The sequence below is a fragment of the Camelina sativa genome, chromosome 10 (genome assembly GCF_000633955.1).
Source record: "Camelina sativa cultivar DH55 chromosome 10, Cs, whole genome shotgun sequence".
Classification (NCBI taxonomy): Eukaryota; Viridiplantae; Streptophyta; class Magnoliopsida; order Brassicales; family Brassicaceae; genus Camelina; species Camelina sativa.
This window is the reverse complement of record NC_025694.1, coordinates 14785822-14798832: the sequence shown is the minus strand read 5'-3', so window position 1 is coordinate 14798832 and position 13011 is coordinate 14785822. Positions and strand designations below refer to the sequence as shown.

At 32.2% G+C, this 13011-nt stretch overlaps 2 protein-coding genes across 2 annotated transcripts; one reads left to right on the top strand and one right to left on the bottom strand.

Moving 5' to 3' along the window:
• On the bottom strand, window positions 3086-4614 carry LOC104718975 (CBL-interacting serine/threonine-protein kinase 4). The gene has a single exon (XM_010436805.2). The coding sequence runs from the start codon at window positions 4515-4517 to the stop codon at window positions 3255-3257; it is 1263 nt and encodes a 420-aa protein (XP_010435107.1). The 5' UTR covers window positions 4518-4614; the 3' UTR covers window positions 3086-3254.
• On the top strand, window positions 10891-12925 carry LOC104718974 (integrator complex subunit 3 homolog). The gene has a single exon (XM_010436804.2). It carries the CDS (start codon window positions 10925-10927, stop codon window positions 12491-12493), a length of 1569 nt encoding a protein of 522 aa, XP_010435106.1. The 5' UTR covers window positions 10891-10924; the 3' UTR covers window positions 12494-12925.

The following is a 13011-nucleotide window of genomic DNA, read 5'->3' as shown; positions in this document are numbered from 1 at the left end:
AAAAGAAAGATGTATAATTTATCTAAGAAAAATCTACAAATTTTCTCATTTGTAAATCAAATCAATTATATATATATATATAATTTTTAATTACATTATCAATTCTAGTCCTAATTAAAACCTAACTAAAAAAGGAGAAATAAACCGCCGGCCATGGCACTTCCTTAATGTTTATATAAATCCCCATCATCTTTCAAGTTGCTAGCTGCCACGTACAACACAAACTCAGATTCATCATGTTTGATTCATTGTTCTCTCGTCGATGGCGAACAGCTTCCACATGCGAACAGTTGTTGCATGAAGCACGCATTATCAAGAGATCTACAACATCGTCTTAAGCTACTCATAAGCAAGAAGCACGCATTATCAAGAGATCTACGTTCGGACATCGTTATCTTCATCCGATCAATGACTTTAAACATGCTCTCCGTCGAACCGAACAACTCGTCCTCGTCAAAAACTCGGTTATCGTATACGAATTGTTGCTCCGGTTCACTAAATACATCATCTTCCACATCCCCTACATTGAAAAACACAGGTTACATATAATAGAATTCTATATATACATATTTTATTTCTTTTCTCTCTTGGTTCTACTTTTCTTGAAATACAAAAACAACTATATATTATTCGATAATCAACATGCAGAAAATTGTTTAATGTCAAGATTAACGATGCAGTTTCGAGCCTTGTCTTTGCCTCTGCGAGTTGTGGAGTACGTGAACTAGTTAGCATTAAAGAGCTGTTTAATCAACGTTACGGTCAAAGCTATGTAACAAGTGTTCTTCAGCTCCACCCTGGGAATCTTGTTAACCTCCAAGTTTCAACCTTATCACACTTTTTTACATTCTTCTTTTTTTTTTCTTTTCTTCTTTTGTCCGTATTAATCGATATAATAATAACAATCTCATTAAATGTCAATAACAGTTGTAATTTTTCATCGTACTTTTCCGTAAAAAAATATGTTGTAATTTAAAAAATATATATATACAGTTGTATATGTTTATGGTATAGTTGTGTCTTTTAACCATATTTTTTCATTTTTTTAATCACTACTTTTCCTTTAAAATAGTTGTGTCTATTCATTATTCATTTCTTTTGAACTCTATATAGATTTGTCTCTTCACTAACAAATCATTGTTAGTTAAAACATGTTTTCTGTTTTATATTAAAACAAAATAAATTAAATATTAATATATTAATATCTATTATCCAATGTTATTCTATAATCTAACTTAGAGATTTTAGAATTAATTATAGAATTAAAAAATTTAAGTGAAATAAAAAAATTTATTATAGAAATAAAAAAATTTAATTTTAAAATATGATTTAGAGTTGCGTCTATTTATCTCAACACTTTGTAAAATATGTATCTTATTTTTAGAAGTTGTGTATTTTTACTATAATTTTCCTTAATACATTTTCACAAAAGACTAAATATATTTTGTACTTATAATTATTTTATTAGAAAGTTACATTACAACCATTCGTTCATATTCTCACTTAAGATCATTTTTATCATAGTTTTTTACTAATAATAGAAATATTAGTAATTGTTTTAATAGTTGTAATTTTGGTCATAATTTTTTACAAAATATCTTATATTTATAATACATTAAACAATATTTTTGACAAGATTGCCTCGATTTAATATGACTTTTCACGATATAATTTTTTTTTTTGAGTTGTCTCTTTGCCAAAATATTTTTTTATCATTAACAAAATTTTTGGTTTTCATTTAGATGGTTGTGTTTTTACTAACACTTAATGTTAAACATTTGTGTAGTTTTTTTTTTTTTGAGTTGTCTCTTTGCCAAGATATTATTTTATCATGAACAAAAATTTTGGTTTTCATTTTGATAGTTGTGTTTTTACTAACATTTTATGTTTGACATTTGTGTAGTTTTAGTACTACTTATTATTTTCTCTTTTTTTAGGATCATATACTCTTAAACTATTCTATTACTTTTAAATAAATATATAATATATAAGTTTACATTTCATTTAATTTATTTATTTTTCTTTGAAATTCTTCTTTCGCGACATCGCGAGGGTCTAAGTCCTAGTTATTGATTAAGGCCATGAAGTCAAAACAAGAAGAACAACCAAAATTAGCTACTCCACAGGTTCATCCTAAGCTTACTGATTATGACCAACTTGTAACATATTTTACAGACCTTAAAAAAACAACATTGCATGCATTGTTAACAATTACGTTATACTCGAATTGTCATGAGTTTTGATTTGTTTTTGTAAAGATGTTCACATACTTATATAATAATTCTTTCTTTCTCTATTCAAATTTTATTTTTAGATTCTAAACTTGATTACGTCGAGAAAGAAGTGTTTTGTATGTTTTTTTTGAGATTCTTATGTAGAACTTTTGTTATTAGGATATACCTAGCATATATTTTTGTAATTTTTGCGTTGTAAATTGTTTGGTAAAACAAATATGAATATATATTCTTTTAGCAATTTCAATGACTATAATTATTTTAAATAATTTACAATGCTAACATTTTTAATTTGAAATCTAGCATAACTCACATGTGAATAAATATAGTAAATATTAAATAAGGGGTTAGTTGGCTACCAAAATGGATTTAAAAACACTTTTGATTTAAAACCGTTTAAATTCACAAATGACCGTTTTAAAATTTGATATTAAACGAACAAATGTTTACGTGGGAAAACTAATCGAGCTCTCTTAATAAATTTTAACCAATTTACGAGGGAAAAAAATATATGTTTAAAATTTTATCTTATATAATATAATTTTACGCGGGAATCCCAATCAAACTCTCATACTAATATTTTTAACCATTTTACATGAAAAAATTATATGTCTCAAGTTTGATATTATATATACATTTTTACGCTGGAACCCCAATCAAATTCTAATATTTTCACTATTTAAGGTGAGAAAATTATATTCTCTCTATCTCTAATAGATTGATGTTCTATGATATATTTTGGTCTCAAAATATTGATATTGTATATTAATATAAACAATTTTATACGGGAAACCAATCAAGTTGTCATTATATCTTCGACTATTTTACGTTTGTGTCTTTGGCATCAAAGGTAAGAAAGAAGAGTGATACTCAAACTCAAGTGACATAAACAAAAAGTGAATCCACGAATCTTCATAATATTATATATATAACTTAACCATGAAAGCAAAGCTAAAGCCATCTTTGAGATTCTGATATTTCTACACAGCTAAAAGATAACCAACTCTAGCTAAGATGACGTCAGTTGTGCCATGAGTGCACAATCTCCTCAAGCTCTACAATTAGCTCCGACCAATGAGACTCCTCCTCCTCCTCTTCACCTTCAGCCACCTTCACCTCCGCAATAACCAACCCCTCCGCCAGCTCCACCACCTCAACCACCACGGCCGTCCTTCCTTTTCCCAATCCAACCACCTTAGCCTCGTCCTTCTTCTCCACTCTAAACCCTAACTTTTCCCCTATCATCTCTGCCTTCTCCACCACTCCTTCCGCTGACACTTTCGCCGTAAACCTCTTCTCCTTCCTCTTCCTCCTCTCGAACAAACCCGAAAGATCCAATCCCGATGATAACGAGATCAAATCAAAGGCTGTAACAGCATCACTCGACTTCGCCTCTTTCTCAAGAAACCGATCCAACTCAATCACGTTAGACTGAACCTCAAGAGACTTTTGAAACCAAGCCGTTCCAGTCACAGCTTCGATACTCATCCTCGTCTCCGGATTCGGATCAAGCAACTTATAGATGATAGACCGAGCCGGTTTAGAGATCCAGCTCGGGAACCGGTACTCTCTTTTATGAATCTTCCGGTACATCGCGACAATGTTGGAATCGTCAAAAGGCACATAACCTGCAAGAAGAACAAAGAGAAACACACCACAAGACCACGCATCAGCTTTAGCACCGTCGTAACCTCTCTGGGCAATCACTTCCGGCGCTGTGTAAGCCGGCGTGCCACAAGCTGTGTGAAGCAACCCGTTACAGCTACGGTGCTCCGGCAAAGCGGACAAACCGAAGTCGCAGACCTTGAGGTTCCCGTTCTTGTCCAAGAGGAGATTCTGCGGCTTCACGTCGCGATGAGCGATCCCGTCGCGGTGGCAGAAGCTAAGCGCGGAGGCGAGCTGCTGGAAGTAGCGACGCGCCGCCGATTCGTTGAGCCGACCGAATCGGACGAGTTTGGTGAAGAGCTCGCCTCCGGCGGCGTATTCCACGACGAGGTAGATCTTGGATTTAGTGGCCATGACCTCGTGGATTTTGAGGACGTTCGGGTGGTTTTGGAGACGACGCATCGCTTCGATCTCTCGGATGATCCTCGGCTCCATAGCGGCGTCGATGGTTCTTTTCTTGTCGATGATTTTGATAGCTACGAGTTCGCCGGTGGAGATCGAACGAGCTACATGGACTTTAGCGAAGCTTCCGCTACCAAGTCGACGACCGAGTTCGTATTTGCCGAGAAGAACGGTCCCTGATGGTTTCTCCGATGATTTTGAGGATGGAGAATCCATCGTTTATGGTGGTTGTTGCGGCGGAGATGCGCCGGAGATATTTCTTTTAAAAAGAAATTGAGAGGCTTCAAGGGACGGTTAAAGAGTGGTGTGGTGGAGACTGTTGTTTTTTCTTTTTATAGGGAAAGCAACAAATCACTTTTGATTCTTTTTTTAATTTCCGAAACTGCCCTTTCTTTTTTTTTTTTCGTTTTGTTCTCAATTGTGTATATTTTTGATTAAGTAATCTGAAATTGATTTTGATGGGAAATGTATTAGCGACGTAAAAACGTAAATAAATGGAGTTTTTTTTTGGTTTCCTTTTATAATAGCATTAATAATTATACTGTTTTTTTGGAGTTTTTTTATGACAGCTGTAATGGGTGAGGTATTAGTTTCAATTTTATGGTATTATTCTAAGAATTTTTTTCTATATTTGAATTCAGAAAGTTTTAAATTTTTATTTGAGCTAATAATTATAGATATATTTTCTTTCTGTTTTTTTTGTTATTTATGTACATAAAATGTATATGGCAAAAACAAAAAGTTATCTATATATTGCCATTTATATATCTAATTCAAATTTTGGTGAAAATACACATAAGGATGAGCTAATATTTTTTATCTTTGATTAAACAGAGCTGTTGGTGTTGGGTTTCGTCGACTTGAAGCCCATAAAACTCTGGGTCGTGAGAGTGATATTAGGGCAGGACCGGGTCCATGAAAGAGCGCCGATTAGGTGGAAGGCGAGGTCAAGTTTGTGAGAAAATCTCGGGATACGGGAAGCAAGTTGAGGCGAGATCGTTGGAGGAAATCAAAGGAACGGAAGAGATAATGTTTAGTTTAAATACTTCTATGTAAATCATGAAAGGGATAACTTGTAATCTCGAAATAACATTAATTAGTGAATACAAATCCAATTTGTCGTTTTTTTGAAGTTCATATTGATTTCTACCGAAAACCTATCCTAGATCTTACCTAATCAAGTTACCATATTAAATTGTTGTTTTCTCTGTCAACAACACTCAAAAAATAATTTTCTTGTCTACAAAAACAAGTTAAACTCCTCAATGGTACCAATAATTATAATTCTTCTAACATGTATCTGCATCTGAATTGAATACAGACATATATACTGTGAGAAAAACAACAACGAAAAAAGAATATGGAAATGTTAGAGATGTGTTTGTTTGCTGTAAATATGGAATTGGCAAGATTACCTTTTGCTGTGTATACTATAATTAATTATAGTAATATACTCTCTTTTTCGCTTACATTATTGTTTCCTGTATATTATATATATCATGTTGTTGCCTACAATGAACTATAAATACTATTTTTTTTTTTGGTAATGACTATAAATACTAGTGTTATATCAGTAGTTCGTTGATATATAATTTTTTGCTAATCCGCACGTGAAGAAATGTTTTCATAAAACTGTGAAGTTATTATATAGTCTGATGTAAGATGTAAAATTGTTATCATCAAAATCCCGTTTTACAAGTCTTTTAAAGTGTAACAGCTAATTAACTCTGAGAATTCGAAGACTAAACAAAAAAAAATTAGTTATGATTATCGAAATCAAACTAGTATTAGCGCAATAAAATAATTTTTGCAATACAGCCGGTAAAATAGATTTAGGATTTTAAGATCGCAAGGCTTTTTCAGTTTGGACTCAAGATATATATTGGTAGTAAATAGTTTATAAAATAAATTAAAATCACAAAAAGATAGACCATAGCTTTTTTGTGCTTAATAGTATTGTTTATTGGTCTATACGTGAAAATTAATTGTTAAATCTGAAACCAATATTCAAAGTCGATAAATGTTTTTTCGGTTGTAATACACTTATCATTAAAAAGCAAATATATATATTCAGACCCCGATTAGTGAAGGCTTTCAAGATTTTAAAAGCATTTAAAAGTTGTAAAATCATTTTTTTTGTCAATCATATTTTTATGACTTTATTATCTTTTAAAGTTTTAAAAGCCATTTTTATTTTTTCTTTCTTTATTTCTTTTCTTTTTTAAAACCTAAAAAATAACGCGGTAAAATTAACATCTAAATGAGATATTAGAGCATAACGAGATATTTCTTTTCTTTTTTTAAAATCATTTTTTCTCTATCAGTTATATTTAAAAGCTCTCCAAAATATATATATACTCACAATTTATTGATCTTCCAAATTTATACTCACAATTTATCGATCTTCTATTCTTCTTACAAATTGTTCATATCGAGTTTGGATAATTACAACTAGATATGAAGGTATATAAGCTAGTTATATAAATAAACGTTTGGAAGACTTTCAAAATTTGTTGGATTCCTCAATTTTTCAAGAAAACTGCAAATGAATTTGCAAAAAGTTTGATTTCGATTTGGAAAAGCATGATTCTCATATAGTCATCTCTACCTAGCTAGCTGTATTTCTTCCCATCTTTATCAGATTCTTGTAACTTTGTTATTCATTAATAAACGTTATTTAGATACCAACAAAAAAAACGAAGAAGTAACTTGCCTTATCACATACGTTAACGTTATAAACCAAGCTGTATTTTCTTAAGAATACATTGTAGAATATAAGTGAATAAATATTATAAGCATTATTCCCAAGAATAATAATTCAAAATATACGAGCAAAATATCTCGTTGCCACTATTAATCATGCGTTATAGAGAAAAATAATATCAACGGTCCGCATCGGTGGGACCTAAAACTCCTCAAGATATTCTCTAAGTACATGCAGTTCGCAGTCAAGATTTTTCTACCTGATAGGTTAAAAAACACTTCATAGATTTTGTCTTAACCACTCAAATGATAAATATAATATAAATCTTATTTGTACAAAGGGTATTCAAGTCACATATAGATTCCAAAGGTCAAATTGAAACTGATCATTTGGTAAAGGCTCTCCCCGCTCCTTCCTCGTGTGAGCAGCCTCAAAGGCTCACACCAACTCACCAACATGAGAGAAACTGTTTCAAGACAAAAACAACACCTACCGTCAAGATTGTTTGATACTTGTCGACAGTCAGTCAGATCAAAGGCTCTCACTACGCCATGTCATCGAATTTTATGGTGGATTCAAGACTCAATGTAACGGGAAATTAAAGTAGGCAACGAAGAAGGCATGCAAATTGACGTTTTAATTATTCTTTTATTTTTTCAGTGACTTTTTTGGATTTTTTTTCTTCCACTAAAGACTTGGCATATTCGTCCTTACTACAACGCACTTATATAACTCCGTATTTAAAGAACTATTTCAACACGGAAAAAAGTTTTCTTATATTATTTTCAGTATACGGAATCTTATCATGATGTAGTCAAAAATATCTCAGAAATTGTATTATATTGAAGGCCTTTTTCCAAAAAAAAAAATGTATTATACTGATAGTGGAAATAGTAATTAATATTGTTTGATTCATATAAATATGCTTTTATAGGTGAGGGTGAGTCACGTTGATTTTCATTTTGTGATTTTATAATGTAAATGGATGCACAAGATTCAGCCTCGGTAAATAGTATCAAAACCAATATTTGTAACGACAAGCTATAAGGAGTTATGTGGAATACTTTGTCACTGATGAATGTTAAATTTATTAGGCAAAATTGCGAAAAGGTATAAATACAAACTTTGGATAAAAATGAAAATACTGTAGAAAGGGTTAGGAGCTGTTAATTTAGTCTCCGAGCCTAAAATCATTGAAGTCTTAAAGAAGGTTTTCAAGTGAAGGTGTGTCTTGTTAGTGCAAAGAGCTTAATAACTACTAGCATTCCAAAATAGAATTTTAACTAGGTAATATAAGAATTATTTACTTTTACATCAAAAAATATTTGTTCAATAAAATTAAACATGTATCTAGTAATATTTTGATTTGGTCAAAATTTAGTAATTTATTTTAGTGTCGGCGTTATATAACCATTTAAATATTTAACTCTAATGTATGTTATAGAATATTGACCAAAACAAAACTTTATAAAATTTGATATAATGAATTTGGCGGAAGCACATGATTACTTGAAAGATAAAGAACCATTTTAATTAAAAACTTTGTTTCCTTTCAATGCATTTGTGGTTGTATGGTGTGTGTTGTTGTTGTTGTCCTATCTCAAATCATGTAGGTGGAGAAGGTGAAACGTAAGGCGCCAATGAAATGGTACGTTTAAATTATACGTTATAACATCTGATTTGTCAATAAGATAATCAAATCGATAATAAATTTGGTGATTATAATTTCATAAGACAAGTTAGGCGAGGCTGTTCATGGACATTTGGACATCTGGAGATGGCCACCCGAAAGTTGGGTTTTTCATTTAATTGGTGGGAAGCAATACAATCATATGCAGTTCAATTAGAATTGTCTATATGTTTTTATATGTAATATAGGATGTCACAGACACAATGATTTCTTTATATACTAAAGAAAATTAGTTTCATCATATGTCTTAATAATAGAATATTATGAGACTTGACTATACATTAATTAATTTAAGATTTCAGAGAAACAATTATTCCTTCACATATATAATAAAATTAATATCATTATAATCGTATGTCTTAGCAGTATACTGATGAGACTTGACTATGAATTTTTATATGTATTTCGCCTATTTAAAACCAGTCACATATAAATACAGATTAATTCAATTACGAATATTAGGATTATGTTTATTTTTTTTCAATTATAAAGAATATAAAACTTATGGAAACAAATATAAATATAGTATGCCAGTATTTTATAAATTATATAACTCATAAATATTGTCAATGTCTTGCTTTGATTTAAAAGTTGGAGTGGCACATTATTCGTTTTCTCTAAATATAGGCAAACAAATGAATTGAAATCGATGGTTGGACTTAGATTCTCTTATTTAATTCTGAAAGCTACATGGCCGTGGGAATGTTGCCTTCACAGTGATGTATGCTCCATCATTATTAAGAGTCACAATTTAGTTAGTATTTAATATTTTGTCGATACTAACATCTAAATGAGATATTAGAGCATACATAACCATCGGTCATTCTATGAATATGGGTTCTGAAATAATATTTTAATATAATAATATCATTTAATTTAAATTTTGGTTGTATCTAAAAGTTAGCCAATATTATGACATTTAGCAAAAAAAAAAAGGTGTGAGCGTGTCTCTATAAGTCTCTGTCCAGACCTTGTCTCTCTCTTAAAATTAGTTTCATCACCTTTTTATTATTTTTATGTTTTTTATTAGTTTGACACCCATCCAGGATGATCGATGAAAATGTTCTTACAATATAATTAACTTGTCTCTCCGAGCCCTTTGGTTTATTGGTCTATTGGTCTGATATTAATATTAAGCGTCGTAAATTCTAAACTCATATATTATTATTTTTGTTAAACAATTAAAAATTCGTCATCATCGCAATGATTTTGAGTATGGGTTTATTAGCATCACAGGTTCACGACCAATTATTTTCTTTTTCAATTTGTTGTGTCAAATCGTAAGGTTGATGTTTGTTTCTTTGTGCTTGTTTTAACTAGAATGAATAAACAATAGATAAATTAAACATCATCTGTATTTATGTATTTACATAAAGATGTTATATGCGTTTATTTATGGTCTAAATCGTAATACATATATTGAAAAAATGTTATTAAAAATCAGGAGAAGTTTAAAGAATGAATTTAAAAGAATAAGTTTTCTTCGTGTTGCATCCTTCCCTTTTTTGTTTGTCAAAAAAAAAGAAGAAGAAAAATTATTAGGAATGGAAGATTCAATGTAACGGATAAATTTCGAGTATTTTTAAAAAATAAAATAAATGAAACTAGAGTAGTTTTAATTTTAATATTCGAAATGGTTAGTAAAGAAATTATAAACTACTTCAAAAAAATGTGAATTCGAAATAAGTTAATTTAATTAAATTATTTAATTACAATAACAAAACGACAAAGATCTGTGTCGTTTAGAAGCTATAATAAGCACAGACAAAAGTCAAAATTAAAATCAAACCAAAAATTAAAAACCAAACCCTCAAGATTTTGTTTTCCCCCAAATCTCACAAAACAAAACAACGATGATGATCTCTTCTCTCACGACTCTCCTTTAGAGTCGACTCTTAATCCAATGGAAGATTCAATGTAACTGATGAATTTCAAATATTTCTGAAAAATAAAATAAATGAAATTAGAGTAGTTTTAATTTTAATATTGAAAATGTTTAGTAAAGAAATTATAAACTACTTCAAAAAGATGTGAATTTGGAATGGGTTAATTTAATTAAATTACTTAATTACAGTAACAAAACGACAAAAGTCTGTGTCGTTTAGAATCTATAATAAGCGGAGACAAAAGTCAAAATCAGAATCAAACCAAAAATTTAAGAGTCAAAATTAAAAACCAAACCCTAAAGATTTTGTTTTCCCCCAAATCTCACAAAACAAAACAACGAACATGGTCTCTTCTCTCTCGTCTCTCCGTTTAGAATCGACTCTCAATCCAATGGAGAACAGAAACCGCATTGTTGCATCGAAACTGATTCGAGTCTCTCTACACGAAGTCGAGAACCAACTCGAACTATCACTACGTCAAGCCTTCGAGTCTCTCGAGCCGAAACTACGTCCACCGTTCTCCTTAGATATCCCAGACCCACAAGAGTATCTTGACCTCAATAAAGCCATCGTCTATGGAGTTTTATGCGAACCCGATTCATGTAAAACCCACATCAAGCACTTACACGCTCTCGTCACTGATGGGTATGCGCTTTTCACTAGTTTGCTTGTTGGAATCGTTGTTGAATTGTACGTTAAGCTTGTTGATTCCGTTAAGGTTCAGCTGGTTTGGGTAACGAAGGAGATGATTGATGTTTCGAGTGTAGGGATTGAGGATTTGATTGTGTTATTGCTAAGAAGAATCGGAACTGGGGATTATGGTGATGAGAATGTTTGGCTTTGTTCTGAATTAGTGGGTTTGTTTCTTGAGAAATGGGATTGTTTGCTTGATGATTTGCCCTTGGTGTTGACTAGTGCTCTGTATAGTTTTCTTCGTTTGTTAGCTGATCATTGTAGGGTTTTAGGCGTTGTGAAACTTGATTATGTGAAGAGGTTGGAGATTAGATTCTGTGTCAAAATGTTTAGAGAGCAGGTTCATTTGTGTTTGAAGATTGGTAGGGATCTTGTCCGGTTGTTGCAAGATCTGTCTCATGTCTCTGAGTTCAGGGAGATATGGAATGATTTGGTCACAAACAAATGCTCTGAGATTTACCAGTTGAAGACTTCGAGTAGATACTTCTTTCTTCGGATCGCTCCTGAGATGGAAACGCAGTTAAGGTTTTTGCTTGGATATGTGAAACTGGGAAGCCATAAGCGGCATCAGATTTGGTTCTTGAAGAAGTTTCTTTTGGGTCCTGAGAAAGAAACGCTTTTGATCGACATAGTGCGGTTCATTTGCTGTGTTATTCACCCGACAAACGAAATCATCAGATCAGAGATCATGCCAAGATGGGCTATCATAGGTTGGCTTTTGGAACTGTGTAGGCAAAACCATCACATCGAGCGGAGTGTTAATCTGGCTTTGTTTTACGACTGGCTCTTTTTCGACGAAAGAATTGATAATATTATGAATGTTGAACCTGCTGCTCTATTGATGGTATGGTCGATACCGCAGTATCCACACATCACTCACTCGTTACTTGAGTTCTTACTTCATCTTGTGGAAACTTATGATATAACCCGTCGGGATATGATTGTTAGAGGTTTGACATCAGCATTCAGAGAGATTGAGCGAAAAGGAGTTATTCGATCGCTGGATATATTCCTAACAAATCCTGCACTTGCGCCAGATTTGAAGAAGAAGCTAGCAAATCTGTTGTCATGTCATCCTGTGAATCTCCATCAACTTAGTGTTCCTTCTAAGCAAACATTTATGTCTTCAGAAGCTAATTTAAAGGAATGCAGCACCAAAATCGTTGATACCCCTCATCAGGGGTTGGACAATTTGGTTGAAAATGTAGCAAAACACTAGATCCCAGGTTTAACAATTTTCAAAAGAGTTTATTAGACCTTCGTGGTGAACATAACACTTTGTCTATGTTGCAAATCTTGCATCAAACTGCAGCCGCAATGGACTCTCACTACTTATGATCAAGACAGTGAGTCAGTACTTGAGGAGACAAACAATTGAACACCTTAAAGAGAACAAGAACACATGAACGGAGGTAGAAGAAGAAGAAGATGGTGAGACGCTAAGTTTATAAGCATGAAGTTGATCCTATCTCTCTAACGCCAGAACCGAATCTACAAGATCATGGAGAGCTCCACAAAGATGTTTATCTGTTTTAACAATTGTTCTAAAAACTCTTGGCTGATATCAGTGTTTAAAGCTGTTTTAACATAACACGTGGTTCTTTCCGCAGTTCTCTAGACCTCTACATGTGGTCCAAGATGTTCAAAAGATGAGAGACTCATGGTATTCATAAAAACAAAAACTTGATGAATGAATGTTCAGATCAACCGGCCAAGAACGGAATCTAGCAATCCACC